We start from the raw sequence: 24,348 nt of genomic DNA, 5'->3' as shown, positions 1-24,348 counted from the left end.
TGAGATACAGAGAAGAAATAAATATAACAACTTAGCAGTGTCAAAAAAATCTTCAATTTATTTCAACAGGTTTACTTTTTGAGATGGAGTATTTTGCCCTTTAGAATTTACACTCATCTGAATCTCAGAAATTTGTCCTGCTAACTAGTGAAATAGGTCTAAAATCTCTAATAACAAAGAAGTTGTTCTGTCAGGACTAAGAGATCAAAAAATTTCTGAAGTCCAAATTATCCTGAAGAACTGCCCCCGACCCCAGCTCTGACTTAACATAAACATGAGAAATATAGCTGTGTTGAATAAGATGCAATATACAAATACCTCTAAAACAAAGAGAGAATTCAACTTCATGGGGAAAATTAAGGTAGAAATTGAAGAGATGCAAACCCAAATGGAACATTCCAGAAATACTCATAGCATTAAAGTTAATTACTAAGACTCAAACAGGAGTTGGCAAACAAGGGCCCATGGGTCAAATCCAGCCTGCCTGCTGCATGTTTCTGGAACACAGCCACATTCATTCATATACATATTTTCTGTGGCTGATTTCTTGCAACAGTGGCAGAGTTAAGGAGTTGAAACAGAAACCTTATGGACTGCAAAACCTAAGATATTAACTATTAGTCCTTTATAGAAATTGTTTATCAACCTCTCCTCTACAATAAAATGTTATAAAGGATCACACCTAACTTTCTCTTTACTAAGAAATTAATCCCAACTTAGATTACTAACACAATTTTAATGCAGCTAACTTGTTATATTAAAATAACTACCCCTTGAGGCTACTCCATTAACCACTGTCAAAATGTCAATGGTGCTATTTTCAATCTTTCATCATCTCAATTATCTCATATGTGGTTGCCAGCATCTTGCCTTGCTTTTGGGAACAATAAACAAGAAACTTTTACCCACCCAATGAAGAAAATATAAAAATACATGAATTTAGGGCATAATCTAGGTATATCTGTCTATGTGGTGGTTACCCCACTAGAATAATACATTTTTAGAAGCAAAATTATGATTTTTTTCCCTTCCTAGATTAGAAGATACCAAAGAACCAGGCAACATAATTATGTGAATCTTACTGAATCACTACATTTCAATCGACATTATGCATGATTAAAATATTTCCTGGAGGGGTTTCCCTGGTGGCGCAGTGGTTGAGAGTCCGCCTGGTTCGTGCCCCAGTCCGGGAAGATCCCACATGCCACAGAGCGGCTGGGCCCGTGAGCCATGGCTGCTGAGCCTGCGCGTCCGGAGCCTGTGCTCCGCAATGGGGGAGGCCACAACAGTGAGAGGCCCACGTATCGCAAAAAAAAAAAAAAAAAAAAAAATTCCTGGAATATTAACATTTAATAGTTACTACAATAATTTTTAAATGATATTAAATGCTTTATAAAGTATTGAGATAAAAAGATAATGCAATTCTATGTTCAACACTGATGTGTCTTTTATAAGCCTAAATGCCTGGATTGTCACCATTATTTTATAGGAAAACTTTTAAGATCATGCTTCATTAGGTTCAATTATTATAAGTTTAATAATATCTTAAAATTTATAAGAAATTTATCAATACTATCGATATTTCCTTCCCACATGAACAATTTCTGTCAACAATATGACATATACCAGGATCATAAGAAGGTGGAGGAGGGGGAGGAAGTTTGCCACCCTCTTTAAGGGCCTGACCAAGGCCTTTAGCTGCTCTTATGGTGGCTATGAACTCTTCGTGCTTCCTCCTCCAATTAGATGGCTTCTTTGGTGGTTCAGGCTGCAAACAAATTAAAAAAACAAACAAAAAACCGTTTCAAAACAATTTTTAATAAATTTAAATAAAACTCAAGAAAACGCCATATTATTTTAAATGTTCCCTCATCAGGAGTCCTTAAATGATCTCCCCCCCAAATTTATAATTTTAAAAAGAAACTTTAGGCAACTAAATTATATGCAATTTTTAAAATACAATTGTAATTGTGACAGACAGTGCTAAATTGCCTCTTGTAGGTGTTACAAACACTTAAGCCACCACTAAGAGTGTATTTCTTTATTTTCCCATAGTTTCTCCAACATAGTATGATACTAAACTTCTGGTTTTTTAACTGATTAGAGAGGTGAAAAATAGCTCGCTCTGTGGTTTTAACTGCCTTTTTTTCCTATAATGAGTGAGAGCGAACATCTTTTCAAATCATAAAGAATCATTTGTATTGTCTTTTCTGTGAACTGTTTATAAGCCTGGTCAACGTATCTATTGGGTTATTGGCCTTTTTTTTTTTTAACAATTTCTTGTAATTCTTTATAGGAGACTAGCCCCACCCCTCCCCCACAATACATCTCTTTTAACCTTGTTTAAGGGTCTTCCGATATGCAGAATTATTTTTAAATATAGTTTTAACTTACTTTTTCTTTTATAGTCTCCAGATTTGCAGTCAGTTAGCAAGGCCCAACCTCACACCAAGGTAAAATAAAATATTTCCATGTTTCTACCTAGAACCATTCTTAAATCGTTTATTCATTTGGAATTTATCCTGATTTATGACATATGGACTCTATTTTCTGTTTTTTTAACATGGCTATGTTGTTATCTCACCATCCTTTATTAACTTTTCTCCCCAGTGAATTGAGAGAACACCTTTATCATATTCTCTTTGGCATTTGGGTCTATTTCTGAATTCTCTGTTGTACTGTTCTGACTATATGTGTGTCAGTACCCATGTTTTAAATATTGAAATTTTATAATAATATTTTAATATCCACTAAGGTAACCCTACTTTATTCTGCTTTTCTTTCAATCTTTTCTGGTTATTCTTATATGTGTATTTTTCCATATGAACTTTAGATTCAGCTTGTCTATTTTTTTAAACTACATTTTAACTGGAAAAATTAAACATTACATTCATAAACAACTTAAAGAACTTAAGGACTCTATTTTGCTAAGTCTACCTGTCCAAGAATGAGATATATTTCCATCTGAAGAAGTATTCGTTTGTGTCTTTTAGTGGTTTTTAAAAGTAGTCTTTGTGGAAGTCTTGTACCTTCATTATTATAAGGTTTATTCCTAAATATTTTATATTTTGTGTTGTTATTTTATAAGGGTCTTTTAATCATTTTCATATTTCAAGGAGTTGTTTGCTGAAGTATGAAAGCTGATAATTTCTGTATATTAACATTACACCTCATTACTTCACTGATTTCTCTTATTGTTTGTACTAATTTTTCAGTTGATCCTCTTGGGTTTTCTAGGTATATCATCATCTAATAATGATAGTTTTACCCCCTCTTTCCCAATTCTTATGCATCTAATTTCTTGTTATTATTTAACTCTATTGACTAGCACTTACTGTATTGGTTGGAGCTTAATCTTGTTCCTGACTTTAATGGAACTACCTCTAAGTATCTTTCCATTAAACATAATGCTGGCTTGTGTGCTACAAAGAAATTTATTTTGTCATAATATTGAAATATCTGATTATTCCTATTATGTCTTTGTTTTTTAAATCAAGAATATTATGTTGAGCCAACAAAGTCAAAAGATTGTTCTTTAAAAACACTAATAAGGCAAGACTAATCCAGAAAAAAAGAGAAAACAAAAATTACCAAGGAATGGAAAACAGTTCTTACAAACATGAGAAAGAAAAGATATTATAAAAAAAAAACTTTATGGTAATACATGGGACATTTAAGATGAAATGGGTAATATCCTTGACAAACACCACAAAACAGATACCAGAAACAGAAAAATTATAATAGTCTTATATTTATTTTTTAAATGACTCTATTATTAAAAGACCCACAGAGAAAACTCCTGGCCCAGATGCCTTTTACTGTTGAGTACTTGCAGAAATTTAAGGAAGAAACAGCACCAATCTTTTAAAAACTCTTTCAAAAATAGAAAACAAGAGAACAACCTTCCAACTAGTCCTATGAGAGCAACAAAACTGATGAAATGAAAAATCACAGGCCACTTTTCTCATGAATATAGATGCAAAAATCTTAACTAAATAAAAGCAGATTTAGATGTTTGAGTTGACTGATTCTTTAGAGTTTCTTACTTTATAGTGAGATTCCTGATCACAACATTCATCTGCTCCACAGTGAATATTACTAATTTTTGCTGTTCTCATCTACCTTTTCTTCTCGAAGTATTATTATATATATTATTATATTAATGCTTAGCTCATGTTTTTTATTACCCATCATTGAATGAGTTAGGTTTTCCTGGTACAGCTATTTACAAGAGGTTCTGGGAGAAAGGAGCAGCCCAGGGTAGCTTTCTAGGCTACACAAAACACTTCTCTTCTCTGATGTACCAGATACTGATACAAATAAGGCCTCTGTGTGTGATAACACAGACATTCCTCTTCTGCTTCTCTAAAACAATGTGTCCAGGAGGCCTGCTGCTGCCATCCATACTTCCCTCAGTTCTTACACTAACCACTTGCAAAATAGGACACAGCCCTTTTAAAGTGGGCCCCTCACCTTCAGAGAGGATATTTTCTTTTCCATTAGTGCTTTCTGAGAGCCTCTGCTCGGGCCTCTTCAACTCTCTGTGCCTCTTCTCCCCACTTCCTCCCTCCTGGCTTTTGTCCAATTTCAGCCAGGCTCATTCCAGTTTCGGCTCATTCCAAGTTCCTGCAGCTCACCCCAGTTACTGCTTTGGCTGTGATAAACAAGAGATATATACTTCCAGATAAGACCCCTCATCTTTAAGGAGTCACCTTTAAGGGTGAGCACACCCTTCACCTTTAAGGTGGCAGGTTCCCAGATTCTGGGCCATGGGCTCCCCAGCAACTTCCTGCCCTTCCTCTATGGGTAGCTTCTCCTGGATCTCAGTTGTTTTGGGCAGCTCTAACATACATTTTGTAGTCCCTGGATTATGCCTGCCTTTCTCCAAAAATGGAGCTTGATTTTGCTTTGCTCCACTCTGCTTGTGACTTTGTAGGAGTTCCTTGATACAAGTAAAGATACTGAGAACTACACCATGATGTTCAAAATCTTTTAACACACTGCTTCTCCAAGTAACATGCATATGATTCACCCGAAGATTCTGTTAAAATGCAGGTTCTAATTCAGTATGCTTGGTGGGACCTGAGATTCTGCATTTCTAACAAGTTTCCAAATACTGCTGATGTAACTGCTCTATGGACCACACTTTAAGGAGCAAGAAAATAAAACTACTTAATGTAAAATAATGGTTTTTACTTTACTTTTTCCTAAAGATTAATTTTTTTTAAGCATACAAACTTCCTCGCTTAAAGAAACAAGATAAATAACATTTACTGAGAGATCACCATGGATAAACTTAATTCCCCTAATAATTCCACAGATAGATACTACCACTAATACCTCCATTTTACAGACAAACAGAAGTAAAGATTAAGTAACTCACCCAACACAACAAAGTAGCAGAGCCAGGGGCAAGTCCAGGCGGTCTGAATCTTGAGCCAGTTTTCAAACCCACTATGCTATACCAAGATTTAATTAATTTATCTAAGCTAATTAAAGCTAATACAGTCATACATCTGGCAGGTTACCAAGAAAAACTTTAAATAATAATGTACCTTATTCAAGCTTCTCCATCCTTTCCTTAAATATTCATAAACTGAAAAACAAAGATGAACTGACTTTTCTGTTATCAAAGGATTTTATTAGTAAGATTAATTGCCTCATAGGGAAATGTTTTCCTGTAACACTGGGAAAAGTTATTACCACTGAAAGTAGTTTGTTTCAAAAACCTATTTAAATCAGGTACTCAAATTTTGATTATTACACTGAAATAACTCTTTAAAACTATGTCGGACAAAGCATTTATGTGATTTATTCTTAGCAAATAACATCATGACAGGTGGTATTAAGGAGAGATGAGCATAGGAGATTCATTGCTTTTAGTTACAAAGAAGAAAATAAGCTGACAATGACCATATGTGAACAATTGAGCAACGGATAAAACTCTTCCCCAGAAAGCATAATAAGATGATAAATGCCGACAAATCAATCAGCCAAGATAATATTTATTATGCTAAGATGTTTGTAACTAATAGCTTTCCTTTTGTATACTACAGGGATTACACTACTGGTAATAGTGTAACATATTGAGACATAAACCTAATTATAGCTGAAGTAATTAACGACTCACAATGAATGTATGAGGACTTCTCAGTTATTTCCAGCCTATAGCTAAGCAATTGGCTCTCCAATGCTACAAAAACCTCCCTGTAATTGTTGGACAGTACTTTGGCCTCCCTTTTGTTGAAATTCAAAATAAACAAGTTTCTGATCACTTCTAAACTGAGAACATGACACAGAATTCTGCTTATTCTTCAATCTTAGTATAACATATTATTATAATTTTTTCATTACTCGTAGCAGCAATGTTCATACTGTTCACAAGGTCATATAATTACCCTAGGTTTAAGAGGTTTTACTGTTGGAATATCAGTTCCTTCAGCTCTTTGTCTGCTTGAATCAAAAGTCTTCCGTTTTTTAGTGGCAGTTTTCTGGCAAATAGGTCCGTGTTTTTTCTGTCAAGATGAGGAAATACAACGTGTCATTTTCTTTTCTACAAAGACTATAAAACTTTAAATTGTCATTTGAGACCAGTTTAAAAACCTGAAAGATGAAATAAATAATAATCCATAAATAAGAAACGTTTTAGCTAAAATTGTTAAAAAATATATGCAATGCATGTTACAAGTTATCTTTCTCACAACAAGGAAGTATTGATAAATACTCTCCCAAGTTTTTTTTTTGTTTTTTGTTTTTTTTTTGCGGTACGCAGGCCTCTCACTGCTGTGGCCTCTCCCGTCGTGGAGCACAGGCTCCGGACACGCAGGCTCAGCGGCCATGGCTCACGGGCCCAGCCGCTCCGCGGCATGTGGGATCCTCCCAGAGCAGGGCACGAACCCGTGTCCCCTGCATCGGCAGGCAGACTCTCAACCACTGCGCCACCAGGGAAGCCCCCCAAATTTTTTTTAAAGTTATTTAATAGTCTCCTGGTTTTTACACTGCTAAGAATAAGGAAACTAATGTAAGCAAGTCAAAGCTATTGAAGTGGGAAAAAAGTTACCTTTATTACTAAATACTTGAAAATAGATACTAGAAAAAGGAATGTAAATGGAAAACACATTAGCATTAGGATTACAAAAGCTAACATAATAATAATAGTTGGGATTACTCAAGTTAACAAAATAGTAGTTTGTTAACACAATATAGGACAAGGTGGTCAGGTTTGTGTCCTTACTCCACTATCATCCCTTCCCCCTCTCTGGAACTCAAATTTTCCACCTTTTTTTTACCAAGGATTTTTCTTGTGCTACCTAGTGTTCCACTCCTACAGTTTTTGGGTGGGGGGATGGGGGTTTGTTGTTGCTGTTGCTGTTTTAATATGGCTGCCAGCTCATTCAGTCATTCATATATTCATTTTAAAGACATTACAATGGAAGCTCTCTTAAGTGACCTCAAATTAACCTACTGGATAAATAATAGTTCTCCTTCCCCTAAATAAAACATTTTGACTAATAACATAGAGGATACTAGATGCCTTTTTTTTCTTTTGTATTTTGATAAACAATGAACAAGTCAGAACTGTTAAACTTTATCTGGGAAAATAGGAACCGCAGAAATGGCTGATTCAATGTTAATGGAGCCGCTAATATTTTCAATACACAACTGTTTTAGATACTTGTTTTTGGATATCATTCTGACAAACAAACACAGTAACTGTAACTATTAGAATAAAATCTCTTAAAAAAAAAAAAAAAAGGATGGCTAACGGGCGACTTTCTAGTGATGTCTGTTCTCACATTGAGCTGTGTATGTCAAAAGTATGTAGTGCCTGTTCCCAAAACTGATGTATACAAATTGTAGCTGTTATCGTGATTATATCATTTAAATATTAAATAAATACATAAATGAGGGCCAAAAAAAGGCATATTTTTACCAGTGAAAACTCAGCTTAATGCTTTGAAAATGGTTTGAAAAATAGTTAATTAATAACAAAAAAAAGTCGATGAATTAAGCGCAGGCAAGAAAGGTTTAAGAAAGAAAACTTAATATTTAAGAGGAGTCTGCAGTCAGGTGGACATTTTGGGTCATTAATTCCTCACTGCTTTAAAGAAAAACTGGAAACAATGAGAGGATGCAAAATAAAATGTAGCAAAACTCTAATCAGCAGACCCATACTCAAAGAAAAATCTTTATTCCACATCAAAATATTAATAAACACATATTTATATTTGAAGTTACATAAGGCATACTGACTTCCTTATTCTCTATTTAGCTAGAGATTTTATATTAAAATCAGTTAAATGTGCTTCTATTTGTATATACTAAGCATCTAAAGAATGCATAATATATTTTAGATGCACTTTTAACTAAAATATTTTTTCCTTTGGAATATTTCAAACATACATAAGAATTGACAGAATAGTGTCATCAGCTCCATTTACTCATCCCTGCTTCAACAATTACCAACATTTAAGCAATCTTGTTTCATCTATCCCAGCCCCAGCACTTTTTCCTAAGTTTAAAGAAAATCCCAGACATCATAGCCTTCTGCTTCTTTAAATACATTATTTCTAACAGTATTTCTAAGAGTTTATTTTGGTTTTATTTTGTTAATAGTCCCACAAAGGGAGAAACACTTTAATAGTTTAACAGAGAGGAGTTTTGAAGACCATTCAAACTCTGAAGGAAAGAGAGCACTCTGGAAGAATGACAAAGATGGAACTGATACTCTTGAGCAATGAATACTAGCCAGTATCTCTTTAAATTATTCCAAAGGTTCTTTCCATTGTCCTGAAGTATTAAACAATTAAAGATCAACCAAACTCCAAAAAAAAAAAAAAAGGTACTCACTAATGCCACTGGAAAGAATGTTCTTCCACAAATCTTGCAAGGTAACAATTCTCCAACTTGGACACTTCCATTTTCTAAAATCGAAAAGAATGTAGTCAATATACTCAGTGGCTCAAATTGTGAAAGTTCCAAATTTTAATGTCTTCACTTAGTTTCATGTGTAAGTTGTCAGTTCTTGTGAAAAATGTCACGTCATTTTGAAATAAGTAACATCATCAATTAAAATGGGCAGAAGACTTAAAATTATCAGTGGTCAAAAAGGCAAATGCCAAATACAGAACGCATAATTTAAGGAGAACCAAACTGATAATGTTGGAAATATCTGGTTTTCTTCTATTTTAACCAAATCAATTTGTCACAGTCTCTTAATTTATAGGCTGTCTCTAGTGTAAATTACTGAAGTTTAAAAACCAAATTTATCTGAAGGTTAAATACATTATTTATCTTCAAAGCATTAAAAAATAACACTGGTGGCTAGTGGAATAGAGAAGATGAGTAGGAAAACCCTGAGCTCACCTCCTTCCATGGGCACAACACAATTACAACTATTTACAGAGCAACTATCATGATGAGAACAACCTAAAGACTAGCAGAAAAGATCTTCCACAACTAAAAATATAAAGAAGGATCCACACTGAGACAAGTAAGAGAGGCAGAGACGTGGTACAGTCAAGATCCACACCCGCAGGTAGGCTACCCACAAACACGAGGATAATCACAACTGCAGAGGTTTTCCCCAAGGAGCAAGGGGTCCAAGCCCCACTTTGGACTCCCCAACCCGAAAGGTCCTGCAATGAGAAGATGAGACCCAGGGGGCTTACTTTCAGAAGACCCAGAGGGCTGTGGGAAATAAAGACTCCACTGTTAGAGGGCACACAGAAAATTTACATGCTCCAAGACCCAGGGCAGAAGCAGTCATTTTAAACTGGCCTGGGTCAGACACACATGCTGATCTTGGAGAGCCTCCCAGAGAGGAGGAGGCATGTGGGACTCACCCTGGGGACACAGACACTGATGACAGCCATTTTCTGGAGCTCATTCTACCATGAGGAATGCTCGTGATGGTAAGAAACATTATGGAGTCCTCCCTCTAGCTTCGAAGTGCAAGGACCCAGCCCTACCCACCAGCCAGTCTGCAACAGTCCTTGGGACCCACAGGCCAAGCAGCTAACTGTGGGGGCACAGCTTCACCCAACAGCAGGCTGGCAATGACTATAGGCACCTTGATTCCCCCAGCCACCCAGGGACCCAGCCCTGCCACCAGAGGACCCAGGACCCAGCTCCACCCACCAGAGGGCTGGCACTAACTCCAGAACCTGGCCTCACTCACCAATGGGCAGGCACCAATCACTGGACTCCCTTGGCCCCAGTGCTGCCGATCAGTGGACAGACCATCTGTGAGACACCTTCAGCCAGCCACACCAGGATCCAGCTCTGCCCACCAGTGGACCAGCACTAGCCTTGGGACCCCCTAAGCCTTCACAATCAGCCAGCCACCTTGTGACCTGGCCCTACCTACCAGCAGCTGTCAGCATCCACAAACGCAGAGCGTGGCAAGCAATCAGACCAGGGGCCATCCATGCCTACTAGACCACCAATAGAAATGAGCCCACCACAAAAGAAGGGCCCATGAAACCCACATAGGGGACATTCCTGGAACATAAAGCTCTGGTGACCAAAGGGAAGTGAGCTGCTGGGATGCACAGGACCTTTCCTATAAAAGACCACTTCAACAGGATCAAGAAAGGTAACCAACCTACCAAATACACAGAAATAAAAACAGCAGGTTAGGCAAATGAGGTGGCAGAAGAATTTGTTCCAAACAAAGGAATAAGATAAAACACCAGAAGAATTAAGTGAAGTGGAACTAAGGAACTTACCCAATAACGAGTTCAAGGTAATGATCACAAAAATGCTCAAGGAACTTGGGAGAAGAATGGAAAAATATAGTAAGAAGTTTAACGAAGAGTTATAAAATATAAAGAAGAACAAAACAGAGCTGAAGACAACAATAAGTGAAATAAAAACATACTAGAAGGAATCAACAGTAGATTAGATAATACGGAGGAATGGATCAGCAAGCTGGAAGACAGTAGTAGAAATCACTCAAGCTGAAGAGAAAAAAAAAGAGTTTAAAAAATGAGGACAGGGGCTTCCCTGGTGGCGCAGTGGTTGAGAGTCCGCCTGCTGATGCAGGGGACACGGGTTCATGCCCCAGTCTGGGAAGATCCCACATGCCGCGGAGCGGCTGGGCCCGTGAGCCATGGCCGCTGAGCCTGCGTGTCCGGAGCCTGTGCTCCGCAACGGGAGAGGCCACAACAGTGAGAGGCCCGCGTACCGCAAAAAAAAAAAAAAAAAAAAAAAAAACAATGAGGACAGTTTAAGGCACCTGTGAGACAACACTAAGCATACTAACATTTGCATTATAGGGGTTCCAAAAGGAAAAGGGGAGGCACAGAACATATTTGAAGACATAATGGCTGAAAACTTCCCTAACCTGGGAGAGGAAACAGATATACAAGTCCAGGAAGCACAGACAGTTCCAAACAGGATCTACCCCAAACCGACCACACCAAAAGAACATCGTAATTAAAATGGCTAAAATTAAAGACAGAGTATTAAAAGCAGCAAGGGAAAAGCAACTAGTTACATACAAGGGAACTTCCATAAGTCTATTAGCTGACTTTTCAGTAGAAACCCTGCAGACCGGAAGGGAATATCACGATACATTTAAAGTGATGAAAGGAAAAAAACCTACAACCAAGAATACTTTTCCCAGCAAAGCTATCATTCAGAAAGATAAGATAAAGAGTATTGCAGACAAGCAAAAGCTAAAAAGGGGTTTCCCTGGTGGCACAATGGTTAAGAATGCACCTGCCAATGAAGGGGACATGGGTTTGAGCCCTCGTCCAGTAAGATCCCACATGCTGCAGAGCAACTAAGCCCGTGTGCCACAACTGCTGAGTCTGCGCTCTAGAGACCGCAAGCCACAACTACTGAAGCCCGTGCGCCTAGAGCCCATGCTCCGCAACAAGAGAAGCCACTGCAATGAGAAGCCCGCACACCACAAATAAGAGTAGTCCCCGCTCACCGTGACTAGAGAAAAGCCCACACGCAGCAAGACCCAACACAGCCAAAAATAAAATAAATAAAATAAAATAAATAAATTTTAAATATTAAAAGCTAAAAAAGTTCAGTACCACAAAACCAGCTTTACAAGAAATGAAAAGGTGCTTCTCTAAGTGAAAAAGAAAAAGCCACAACTAGAAATATGAAAGTTACGAAAGGAGAAATCTCATTGGTAAAAGCAAGTACACCGTAAAGGTAGTAGACCAACCACTTAAAAAGCTAGTAGAAAGGTTAAAAGACAAAACTAGTAAAATCTTCTATACCCAAAATAAGTAGTTAAGAAATACCCAAAAGATGTAGACTATGATGTCAAAAACATTAAACATAGAAGGGGAGTAAAAACTCAGGGTTGTTAAAATACATTCAAACTTAAGAGGACATCACATCAACTTAAAATAATCACATATATATTGATTGCTATATATAAACCTCCTGGTAACCAAACTAAAAATCTATAACAGATACAAACACAAAAAACTGAAAGAAATCTAAACATAATATTAAAGACAGTCATCAAATCACAAGGAATGAGAGCAAAAGAAGGAATAACAACAACAACAAAACTACAAACTAAACCTGAAAACAATTAACAAAATGGCAATAAGTACATACTTAGCAACAATTACACTTAAAGTATATATGGACACAGAGTGCTCCAATCAAAAGACATAGGGTGGCTCAATGGATACAAAAACAAGACCTGTATATATGCTAATCAAGAGATTCAGTCCAGATCTAAAGGAACACACAGACTGAAAGTGAGGGAATGGACAAAGGTATTCCATGCAAATGGAAATTAAAAAAAAACCAAGGTAGCAATACTTATATCAGACAAAGTAGACTTTAAAACAATGACTGTAACAAGAGACAAAGTAGGACTTTACCTAATAATAAAGGGGTCAATCCAAGAAAAAGCTGTAACAATTGTAAATATATATGCACTCAACATAGATGCACCTAAAGACATAAAGCAAATATTAACAAACAAAAAGGGAGAAATGGACAGCAACACAATAACAGTAGGGGACTTTAACACCCCACTTACATCAATGAACAGATCATCCAGAGAGAAAAGCAATACAGAAACACTAGCCTTACACAACACATTAGACCAGATGGTCTTAATAAATATAGAATATTCCATCCAAAAGCATCAGAATACACATTCTTTTCAAGTGCACATGGAACATTCTCCAGTATAGATCACATGGTAGGCCAAAAAACAAGTCTCAGTGAATTTGAGAAGACTGATATCATATCAAGAAACTTTTCAGGCACATGCTATGAGACCAGAAATCAACAACAAAGAAAAAATACTGCAAAAAACCCCATAAACATGTAGAACTAAACAACCAATGGGTCACTGAAGAAGTCAAAGAAGAAATCAAAAAAATAACTGGAGACAAATGAAAATGAAAAACTCAATGATCCAAAATCTATAGGTTTCAGCAAAAGCAGTTCTAAGAGGGAAGTTTACAGCAATACAAACCTACCTCAGGAAACAGGAAAAATCTCAAATAAATAACCTATCCTTAAACCTAAAGGAACTAGAGAAAGAAGAACAAACAAAACCCAAACTTAGTAGAAGAAATCATAAAAATATAGCAGAAATAAATAAAATAGAGACTAAAAATCATAGAAAATGTCAATTAAAATAAGAGCTGGTTCCTTGAAAAGCTAAACAAAATTGATAAAACTTCAGCTAAACTCAAGAAAAAAAGAGGGCTCAAATTTAAAAAAATCAGAAATGGAAGTGGAGAAGTTACACTTAACACCATGCAAATACAAAGGATCATAAGAGATTACCATGAACAATTATACGCCAATAAAATGGACAAGTCAGAAGATATGGACAAATTCCTAGAAATATACAATACCCCAAGACTAAATCAGTGCTCATCCAGAGACGAATGGATAAAGAAAATGACACACGTGTATGCACACGTGCACACACACACACGAATACTACTCAGCCCTAAAAAATGAAATCTTATCATTTGTGACCAAATGGATGGAACTAGAGGGTATTATGCTACATGAAGTAAGACAGAGAAAGACAAATACTGTATAATTTCACTTATATGTGGAATTTAAAAAACAAATGAACAAACTTAAAACAGAAACACAGTCATAGACACAGAGAACAAACAGGTAGTTGCCAGGGGTGGGGAGGAAATAGGTGAGGGAGATTAAGACAACCAAACTTCCAGTTACAAAATAAATGAGTCACAGGTATGAAATGCACAGTGTAGAAAATATAGTCAATAATAATGTATATCTTTGTATGGTGACAGATGATAACTAGACTTATCATGGTGATCATTTTGAAATGTAGAGAAGCATCAAATTACTAAATTGTGTACCAGGAACAAAAATAGTTTTGTAGTCAAATATACTTCCTAAACAAACTCAGAAAAAGAGATCAGGTTTGTGGCTACCGGGTGGGGGGGGGGGTGGGGAGGATGGGAAACTGGATGAACATCATCAAAAGGTACAAATTTCCAGTAATGAGATAAACAAGTACCTGAGATGTAATGTACAATATGATAAAGATAATTAACACTGTTCTATGTTGTGTATAAAGTTAAGAGATTGGATCATAGGAGTTTCTCATCACAAGGAAAAAAAATGTTTTTTTCCTTTTATTTTATATCTGTGTAAGATGATGGGTATTCACTAAATTTATTGTGGTAATCATTTCATGATGCATATAAATAAAATCAGTATTCTGTACACCTTACACAGTGCTCTATGTCAATTATATATATAAAACTGGAAGAAAAAAATAAGATAAAAACAGGTGCTACAATTTGGGATGATGAAAACGTTCTGGGGATGGATAGTGATGATAGTTGCACAACAATGTGAATGTACTAAATACCACTGAATTGTACACTTAAAAATGGTTAAAATGGTAAATTTTATGTTATGTCTATTTTTCCACAATACAACATTTTTTAAACTAAAAAAAAAAAAAAAGTAAGAAATAACCCTGGAGATCAGTGAGGTGGCTTCCTGATATGATTAGGGAGTCTAGAATAAAAAGAATGTTGTCCTCCCCGACAACAGAAGTATTAGGCTTTAAGGAAAAGATCACCTAGTTACTACGCATTATGTGAATTGTTCATTATTTTATACATATAATATTACGTTAAGATTCACTGGACCAACAAATTGAGATAATCTGACCTTATGGGCACAACTGATTAAATAAGGAAGAAGTAGCTGCAACTTTCACAAAATCAGAAGTTAATGCATCTATCATGTACTTGCACATAACAAATTTCATCACATATACACACACACAAACTACATTCTTTGGGATCCTACATAACTAAGTCAATTTGTCATTTTATTATCTAGCCAAACATCACACCTAAATTTATTTCCATACCTGTAATTTTCATAAAAATGACAAAAATGATATCCTTATATCATCTGCTGAATTTCTGTTAAAATTCTTTTATCATATGAAAGACAAGTAAAAAAAAAACATTTTTTTAGAAGTAACAAACTCATGAAAAAAGTACAATTATGGACTTCATGTAATGTGTTGTTCCAAGGCATTTAGAGAGTCCACAGAAAACTTATTAGGAGAATCAAAAAAGACATTGGTGGGAACGCAATCAAACAGTAACAGAAGAATTGTTTTGTTCTCTCATTCTCCAAGTACTCTACCGCACTATTTCAGTGGTAGGTAGGCAGGTAAGCTGTGAACACTAGGAAAGCAAAAACTAAGATTTGCCTGATTTGTCCTTTCCAATAGCAAAGACGAGGTTATTTAGGGAGAGACAGCAAAGCAACTTCATTTATCTGGATCACTTAGTTCCATTAACTATCCAAAAAGTTGAAGCAGTTGCTGGATGGAATCCATTAGGTATATGAAGATTATAATGTCTTCATAACGACTGTCAAAGTGATACCACATACTGAATAATCTATTAGGCCTGCCTATTTATAGTTTTCATGTCTTCCTTTAAATTCCAAACAATAATTTAAAACTTTATCCATATAAAATGTTGAAAAGTACCACTATGTTACTTGCTTACAAGTATATTTCAGTATTTCCTTGTTAAATAGATAACAAAGCAAAATCTAATAAAAAATTAACTATTGAGAAAAATCAATTCAACACATGGAAATAATGTGAGTGTCTACTTGAGTACCTACTATCAATACTTGCCAAGCATGTACCAAGTAACAGTGACACAAGGGTGGAGTCACACAATCTTTGCTTCATAAAGCCAACAGTCTACATGAGTTACTTCTTCACTATATCAAAGAGCCAAATCATCTTCCTTTTCTTTTAATACAAAAGCTTAAAACTTAATATAACAGCAACTAGAATACTAACATAAAATAAAATCCAACTCCTGGGATTAATTCCTACAAGTCATCAAACATGTTCAGATTGTCTCTAAAGGAAAAGAAAATTATTATCGCTACAAGGCATACAAAAGAGAAAACAGCATTAAAGAGAAAACATTTAAAAACAATTATCACAAAAATTTTTTTAAGTCATTACTTTATTCAAAATAAAATAAATAAATAAATTTACAGTTTCCTCTTATAGAGTATAGCCCTATAATCCACAAAATATGTCATGTGTGTTGGTATCAACATCCCCTGAAAAGAACTTCTACCGACAGGTAACAATAAGCAGCTTAGGGTTTAGAGTCACATCACCACATTTTGTTCTAATGGCATTCATTAAAAGACACGAGAGTGTAGTAGAAAAGGCACTGGAATTTGTCTCATACTATCTAAGTTCACGTCCCAGCTCTGTCACTTAAGAGCTATGACTTGCTGGGCAAGATATTTAACCTAAGGTTCAGAAATTCCTCTTGTATAAAATAAGAAAGTTAGAGTAAATGAACTATGTGGCCCGCTTCTACCTCTATTATGCCATAATAAATATAGCATATTTATTTAATAAAATCTACCTTAAGACCACATTAATAAGAAAAGTAAATGATGATAAGACACCTCCCTTACTGATGTTATATTAAAAAAAAAAAGTTGGTCACATATAAGAATGATTAAACCAATTGACCGATTGTGGACAGTAGAATGAATGTTTCAGGTAGTGTGCAGGATGCTGAGGAAATCACTTCCACTTGTCTATATACAGAACTGAGAATCTGCGAGGACCTATAGCAAAGAACATGATGTCTCTCTCCTTGCTGGAAAAGTTTTCACTATATGAACTACAAGAAAATGTATGACTAATCATATAGGTAGCCTGAAGTTTAACATCTGTTAAATGCAGATAACATCCGCTCAATCTACCTTAAAATTTAAGAGGATCAACTGAGAGGTTATATATAAAAATGTTTCACAACCAGTGAAATAAAAAATACTACTCTCCAGGGCATGCAGGCAAACTCCACTACTTTCTCCTGAGTGGCGAATGCTAGAGAATTGTGCAGCTTATAAAAATGCAGTAGAGAGAGATGATATTCACTGTTGAAAGAAGCACTCAAACTGATGGACAGAACCGAGTGAATAAGTATTTAATATTCTAAAACTTTAAAGAAGCCAACCTCTCCTTACAAAATGTATCCTGTACATACTGTTGATTCTGTTATGAGTTACTGTATTGAGTAATTTCAAAATCTGCACAATAATAAGACTTAAAATGGTATCTTTATATAATACTATTATACAGGTGATGTGAAATAATATGCTCTTATCTAAAATAGTTATGACATCCTAAAATGTATATATTTAAGAAATAGTAGAGAACATTTCCAAAAGAAAAATCTGGAAATCAAGAACAATTCTGGGCTCTGTGTTTCATGTCTATTCCTTCACCACTGGTCACTGCTTATCTGAAACCAACCTTTAAAACTCAACAAACCTCTCTTTTGAAGTACATGGCACCCGTTTTACTACTTTCTTCCTACAATCTTTTTTTTAAAACCGAATTACTTCCAGGTCAACAATCTCTAATATCTCACAAGATATTCCTTTTCAGCTCATCCTAGATTTCAAAGTTTCAACATTCATGCTTAACCTACTCAGCACACATCCTTCACCCTCCACTCCACTTTAGTGACCTGCACTCCAGTTCAGCAAAAACAACCACTGCTAAAACAACTTAGAATGATCCACCTCTGGACTCTTAAAATACACAAGCTCCCTCCGGAACCACAGGCTTCTACCATCTACCTCTAAATCACCTTCTTGATCTCAGAGTGACTTGCATTTTCTTGATAACCCATTCCTGACTGCACTTCCCTTCCTATCCAGTCTGAACCTGACTAGTCATTTCCACTACTTCTACCAAGCACCCTCAAATCCTTTGCTCATGGTCAAATGTTTGGAAAATGCTAAATTAAACAAACAGGTTTTCTTAGAACAGAACTTCCTCAGTCTTAAAAAAAAAAAAAAAAAGACAGAGAAAGATTTAGTATGCTGTTATTTCCCCAACAGAAATCCTTTCTGCCCCTAAAAGGTATTTAGGACTGATGCCCCGAGTATCATATTTTTTGAAACACTGGCTTACATTTACTGACTAGCTCCTTTCTACCTTTCATTCTCCCCCTATCTGAACTGCAGGCAAGCTTTATCAGGATTAAACACTATATTAAAATAGACCCATTTGTTGATTCAACAGGTATTTACTGAGCACCTAGCATGAGACAGGAACTGTTCTAGGAGTTAGGCAAACAGTGATAAAAAAAACAAAGACCCTGATCTTATGGAGTTTCTATTCTTTGGGGGGAAAAAAATCACTTTTTGTCACTACCTGACATTTTATATATTTTCCTATGTATGTGTGTTTGAGAAGTGGGTAAGATCAGTGAAAGCTTCTTTAATAAGGAGACATTATGTGCTCTAGAGCTCGCGAGCCACAACTACTGAAGCCTACGCGCCTAGAGCCCGTGCTCTGCAACAAGAGAAGCCACCGCAATGAGAAGCCCGCGCACCCCAATGAAGAGTAGACCCCGCTCACCGCAACTAGAGAAAGCCCGTGAGCAGCAACGAAGACCCAAAGCAGCCAAAAATAAAATAAATAAATTTATTTTTAAAAATTATATGTACTTCGTTTCCTACCAATTCAGAGTGTGCATTTTTGTATGACTATAAAACGTGGAGAAATTGATGGTGTATTTGACCACCAAGAAAACTTTTTGAAAGGTAGACTACTCATAGAACACACAAAATGAGAAGTAAATAAAAACTAATGACTAAAAATATCTTAACAAAAAAAAAATCTTAACATTTTGGAAGTTAAGGAACACTCTCATAAATAACCTCTGAATCAGAGAGAAATTTTAAACTGAAATTACATACTATCTAGAAAGCATGGAAAGGAGAATACTTCACATTTAACACTTTATATTAAACCAACTGAGTTTATATTCAGGGAACAATGCATAGACTCAAATTCTTTCATGTCTGAAGAAATCTGAAAATAAAGTAATTTAGACTCACTGTTAAAAAAAAAAATGAGGCATTAGAGTAAAGACCTTAAGAAACAGAGGCAACTGATCGCTGCTAATCTATTAATTGTCAAACTGAAAGCCCTCTTTTGAATCCTCACCTTACTGGACCTTTCCACATCATAAGGCTCTGCTGATCAATCCCTTCTGCCTTTAAAGTCCTTTCTCTCTTGGCTTCAGTGGTATTTCTCTCTCCTAAGCCCAAGTTTTTCAGATTTCACAACGAAGCAGAGTTTGACCTAGTTAGTACTTAGATCTCCAGGAATACCAGGTGCTATAAGCTTTTTCTAGCATATTCATTACTAAATAAATATTTGTTCTCCCCCAATTCCCATTCTTGACAATTTTAAACCTTTTTAAAGACTGTTCCCCACTCCAACTTCCTTTCTTGCTCAACCCTAAAGCATCAGTCCCTCACAAGTTTTTTTCTTTGTTTTGTTAAATATAGCTTTCCTGGGCAAACACATCCATTTGCTGTCACTTATATGCTGATGGCTACTAAACTAAAAACTCCAGAGAGACATTTACAAGTAGCTATAAAACTTTTCCACCAGATATGCCCCAAATACCATACAAACACAACACTTCTAAAGCCAAAATCATTACCTCATCTTCCAAACTTGTCTTTGTCTTGGTTAAAGATCTTAATGTTAACTCTAAGTCCAAGCTAGAAAGCTGCTTTATCTTTGATTCCTTTTCCCTCTCGCTTCGAGCAGTTCTATTTCATCTTTCCATCTCAGATATGTCTTCTAAATCTATACCCCTTTTAATTCCTGCTACTTTTGCCTTAGTTCAAATACTTATCACATATATGTATTTCCAGCCTCTCCCTTCTCCAATCTATCCTGCTGCCATAATTATCTAGTGAGATTTCCCACAGTCCCTTCCAAGTCTGCTACGTTTTACCTATACTGAACCACTCTCAAGGTCCTAAAACATGTCCTGTGATTTTATCTATCCAATAAACAAGTACAGGAGGGGGCCTCCTATGTACTAGGCAGCTTGACAAATGCTTTATACATGTTTTCATCATTAAATTCTTAATATAGTTCAGGTAGATTGGTATTTACTAGCTCCATTTTTTATAGCTCAGGAAACTGAGGTTCAGATTAACCAAATCACAGAGCTAAAAAAACAAAACAAAACAAAGCAAGAATCCAAACACAGATCTGTCCAATACACTATTAAAATAACCTAGCATCAGATTCAGCACTCACACAAAAAATGAATCTAGATAAATTAATAAAGATGAAGAATTATTCAGTTAAACCATTGCTTAGATTAGGGAAAAACAAAACAAAAAACCCTAATGGGACAGCATGGCTGTCTTCAACTACATCAAGAGCTACATTAGAAAAGAGCAATCAGACTTCTAATCAAGTTTTACAGGGCAGTACACTAAGATCTACTAATTTTAGCAGTCCAAAAGAGGAAAAGGCAGCTTGATCTCTGTCATATTTGTTAATACTCACTTATCAAGATGTTATGAAAGGAATGAAAATAATATGGATAAAATCTGCTTAGGGTTTGTCACCTCTCCATTTTACAGATAAAAAGCTTATGAGAGACTGAACTCTCCCAAATCTAGAAATACTTCTATTGCCTTTAGATATACCTATAGGGCACAAGCTTTAGGTGAAAAGGAATTAAAGGCTTTACTCTAATTGCACACACAATGCAGAAGTGCTCAGATACAGAGTATACAAAATCATGAGCAATAATTTACATTTGATTTTGAAATACAGTGTTCAGCCTAACAGCTCAACTCCTGACAATCCAGGAAATATAAAAGTCCCAGAAAGACCAAAAATAATGTAAGCGATATATGATCTACACGCAAGTAATTTTAAAAATAAAGAGTATGATAATCTTCAATAAAAATTTTCAGGAGTCCATATATTTTCTGGTTTTACAATCAAGATTAGTCTGCTAACTGGCTTCAACTAAAAACATGGGTCTAATGCCAAGCAGTACAATATTTGTTCAATTACTATGATATATATTAAGCAAACTCTTAAAGATTTTCTACTGGATGTTGTAATATAATGTTCATTAGACACGTTCAAAGTGCTAGGTTTTAATTTCCAATAGGGAAGAACTATCTTAACTATCACTGTACCAATGTATCACTGTTTATTAAACGAAGGCATAGATGAATGAATTAATGAATGGTAACCTTGAGACTCAAAGTTCATCTTTATAAAGTATGACCTAACAAGGACTAATTTTAAAAAAGGAGTAAAAGAAAGGCACTAACTTCAACAAAACACTCTTAGAGCTTTTATTTTATTAAATAAAAAAATTTATTTCATTACTATTTGAAGTTACCAATATTCAACTGTTTTGGCCTACAAGAATAATTTCATATATTTTAACCTAATTCATTACAATTAAACACATCATAGTTAATGACAGCAACTTATTTTGTTTAAAAAAAAATGAGTAAAGAACAAGTACTGTTTAACATGAAACATCACAAGCTGGTCCCCTAAAACACGCCCACGATAACATACCATATTACACCAGAATTCATGTTTTCCTCCACCCATGTAATTGAGCATTATAATAGGTTTTCATTATATTTTAAAAGCATCCTTGGTAAGATTTCAATAGTAATGTCTTAGCATGCTAAAATATAAGATTCCCTAAAACGTAGGCTCCATGAGAGCAGGGCTTTGAATTTTTATTTTTTTCTGCATCCCCAGAGCCTCTCATAAACAAAGTCATTTATCTAACAAGAAATATTTACTGAATACCTATTTTGTGTCAGACACTGTTTTAGATGCTTAGAATACATAAATGAAAAATCAGATGAAGATCTTTGCCTCAATTATAAATGTTGAATAAAATAATAGAAATCTGCAGAAAAACAACTATTCTAAAGCACTTTATGTACATTATGATAATTTCATGAGAATTCCAGGACCCATGATCCTACCCACTATGCTATAATACCACGTTTGAAAATTTATTTAAAAAAAGAAAAAAAAAAGCTGCCTCCAGGAGCTCTCTAAACAAAAGTATCTTGAGTAAGGAATACTTTCATTACAATTCCTATTTCATGGAAACTTGAGTGATCTGCCTAAAATTAAACAAGCAAAGAACAAGAACTTCATTTGTCGTAGCATACTGCAGCAGCTCACAAGTGGAAAAATCATCAGAATTCTTGCTTATCTATCATCCTCAAGGTGTTTACTATGAGCTAGGAGCAAAAGCATGAAATACTATCATACTCATTACTGCATTTGTTTTCTGGTGACCCTAGGTCACTGCAGTCATCAGTTATTACTTTTCCTTTCATAACACAACCTGAAACAATTTACTCTCTAGCATGCAACAATACACAGAACTCAGTGCCTCTGTTTACTAATTCCACCTGAATCTATGTAAATTAAGAGGGGACAAAAAATCAAGGCTAAATCAAGACAACAGGATCTGTCAATTCTGCAGGCTTATTCTTCATCAGAAGGATTGACCACAATTTGAAAAGGAATTTTGACACTGTTGTTGCTAATGCTAGCTGGGTTTTCTTCCCCGCTTTGTTGTTTTTAAGCGAATGCTGTATTACACAAGATAAAATGGGTAAAGAGAATAGAGAAGTGAAAGAATTGGGAACAAAGCAAAATGTGGAGTCGTGGTTACAGCACAAAGATAAACCTAAAGATAACGAATCAGTGCTGGCTCTTCCTTACAGAGTCCTCGTGAATAAACCCTTAAATCCTGCGGTTAATCTATTGTCCCGGCTCTAAAGCTGATCCGTGACACTTCCTTGGGAGATGCTCTTGGCATCCCTCCCACAGAAGATGCTGTAGAAATGGAAAAACGGTTACCTAGGGAAACCAAGGGAAGTGGCCAAGAAAAGTATCAGAAGCTCGAGGTTGAAGACACACCACGGGCCTCCAGCAAAGGCTGGCGGCGGGGAGGCGGTAGACATTAACGGAGAGTCTACTTTGCAAGGAAAATAAAATCTGGCCGGAGGTTGTGATTACCAACAGGACCCTCAGGGAGTCAGGCAAGACCAGAAAATGGTAGGAAGGGATTTGCAGGCGTTAACCAGCATCAGGCCCGGGGTGGGGAAGCATCAGGTGAAAACCATCTGAGGAGGGGCAGCCTGAGGATCATTAGCTCGACCGCGCTGGGGCTGCAGGGCGCCCGCCTGTTCCCCGGGCCTCTGAGGAGCGGCGGGGTCCATCTCTCCGGACCTGCCCTGGCCTCCCCGGTACCGAGGTCCAGGGCAGCCCCTCCTGCCAGCCACCCCACCCCGAGACGCCCGGCCCGCATCCCTTCACCTCCTTACCTTCCACTGACTCCATGGCGCCACCGCCTCGAGTTCCGCCAGATTCCTCCAACAGCACCACGCCGCCGCCGTCGCCGCCGCCGCCGCCGCCGCCGCGGCGCAGCTCGGGCTGTAGCAACCCGGCCGCGCCTCCCACCCGCTAATATTCCGAGCGCCCATTGGTCCGGAGATGAAGGGGCGGGGCTCCTGGGGGGCGGAGCCTCGGTGTGGCGTTCCTCCCGCTGCCGCTGCACAGCTGCCTCTCGTTTCTAGGCTTAAGTGGTAGTCCTCCGAGTAATCCTAGAGCGGTTCGGTTTGCGTCCTGCCGTCTTTGTTCGATTCCAGCCTTGTTTTCTTCACGCCTTATCCTCTTGTTTAGAATATCTCAGCACCTCAGGCTTCCCGTCCGCAGTCCCTCAGTCAGTGCAGTTCTGAATTCCCGTCTGTCCCTCTCTGAGGGCTTGAAGCAAACAAGCAGAGCCCACGTCCTACACACTCCTGAGCAGCACCCTCTCTGTTACCCGCTATTGTCACACTTTACCTGAGTGTGTTCCCTAGACTTTATCTTTACACACAGATTTATGAGTTAAGGAACCTTCTTCCTACAGAAACCATACTTTCTAAGTGGGATTGTAGAACTGAGAT

At 36.6% G+C, this 24,348-nt stretch overlaps 1 protein-coding gene across 2 annotated transcripts in view; it reads right to left on the bottom strand.

The window, feature by feature from the left end:
• ZC2HC1A (zinc finger C2HC-type containing 1A) overlaps window positions 1-23,821 on the bottom strand; it is an 82,633-nt gene extending 58,812 nt beyond the window's left edge. For both annotated transcript variants that reach the window (XM_060115622.1, XM_060115621.1), the window contains exons 1-4: window positions 23,725-23,821; window positions 8,851-8,924; window positions 6,399-6,515; window positions 1,627-1,768 (exon numbers count right to left, since the gene is read on the bottom strand). In XM_060115622.1, the coding sequence (XP_059971605.1) occupies window positions 1,627-1,768; window positions 6,399-6,515; window positions 8,851-8,924; window positions 23,725-23,740 (349 nt within the window). In that variant the 5' untranslated portion in view covers window positions 23,741-23,821. The remainder of the gene's footprint in view (window positions 1-1,626; window positions 1,769-6,398; window positions 6,516-8,850; window positions 8,925-23,724) is intronic.
• Window positions 23,822-24,348: the final 527 nt, after the last annotated feature.

The sequence above is a fragment of the Mesoplodon densirostris genome, chromosome 13 (assembly GCF_025265405.1).
Source record: "Mesoplodon densirostris isolate mMesDen1 chromosome 13, mMesDen1 primary haplotype, whole genome shotgun sequence".
NCBI lineage: Eukaryota > Metazoa > Chordata > Mammalia > Artiodactyla > Ziphiidae > Mesoplodon > Mesoplodon densirostris.
The sequence above is the reverse complement of the archived record's forward strand: the minus strand, read 5'-3'. Positions and strand labels throughout refer to the sequence as shown.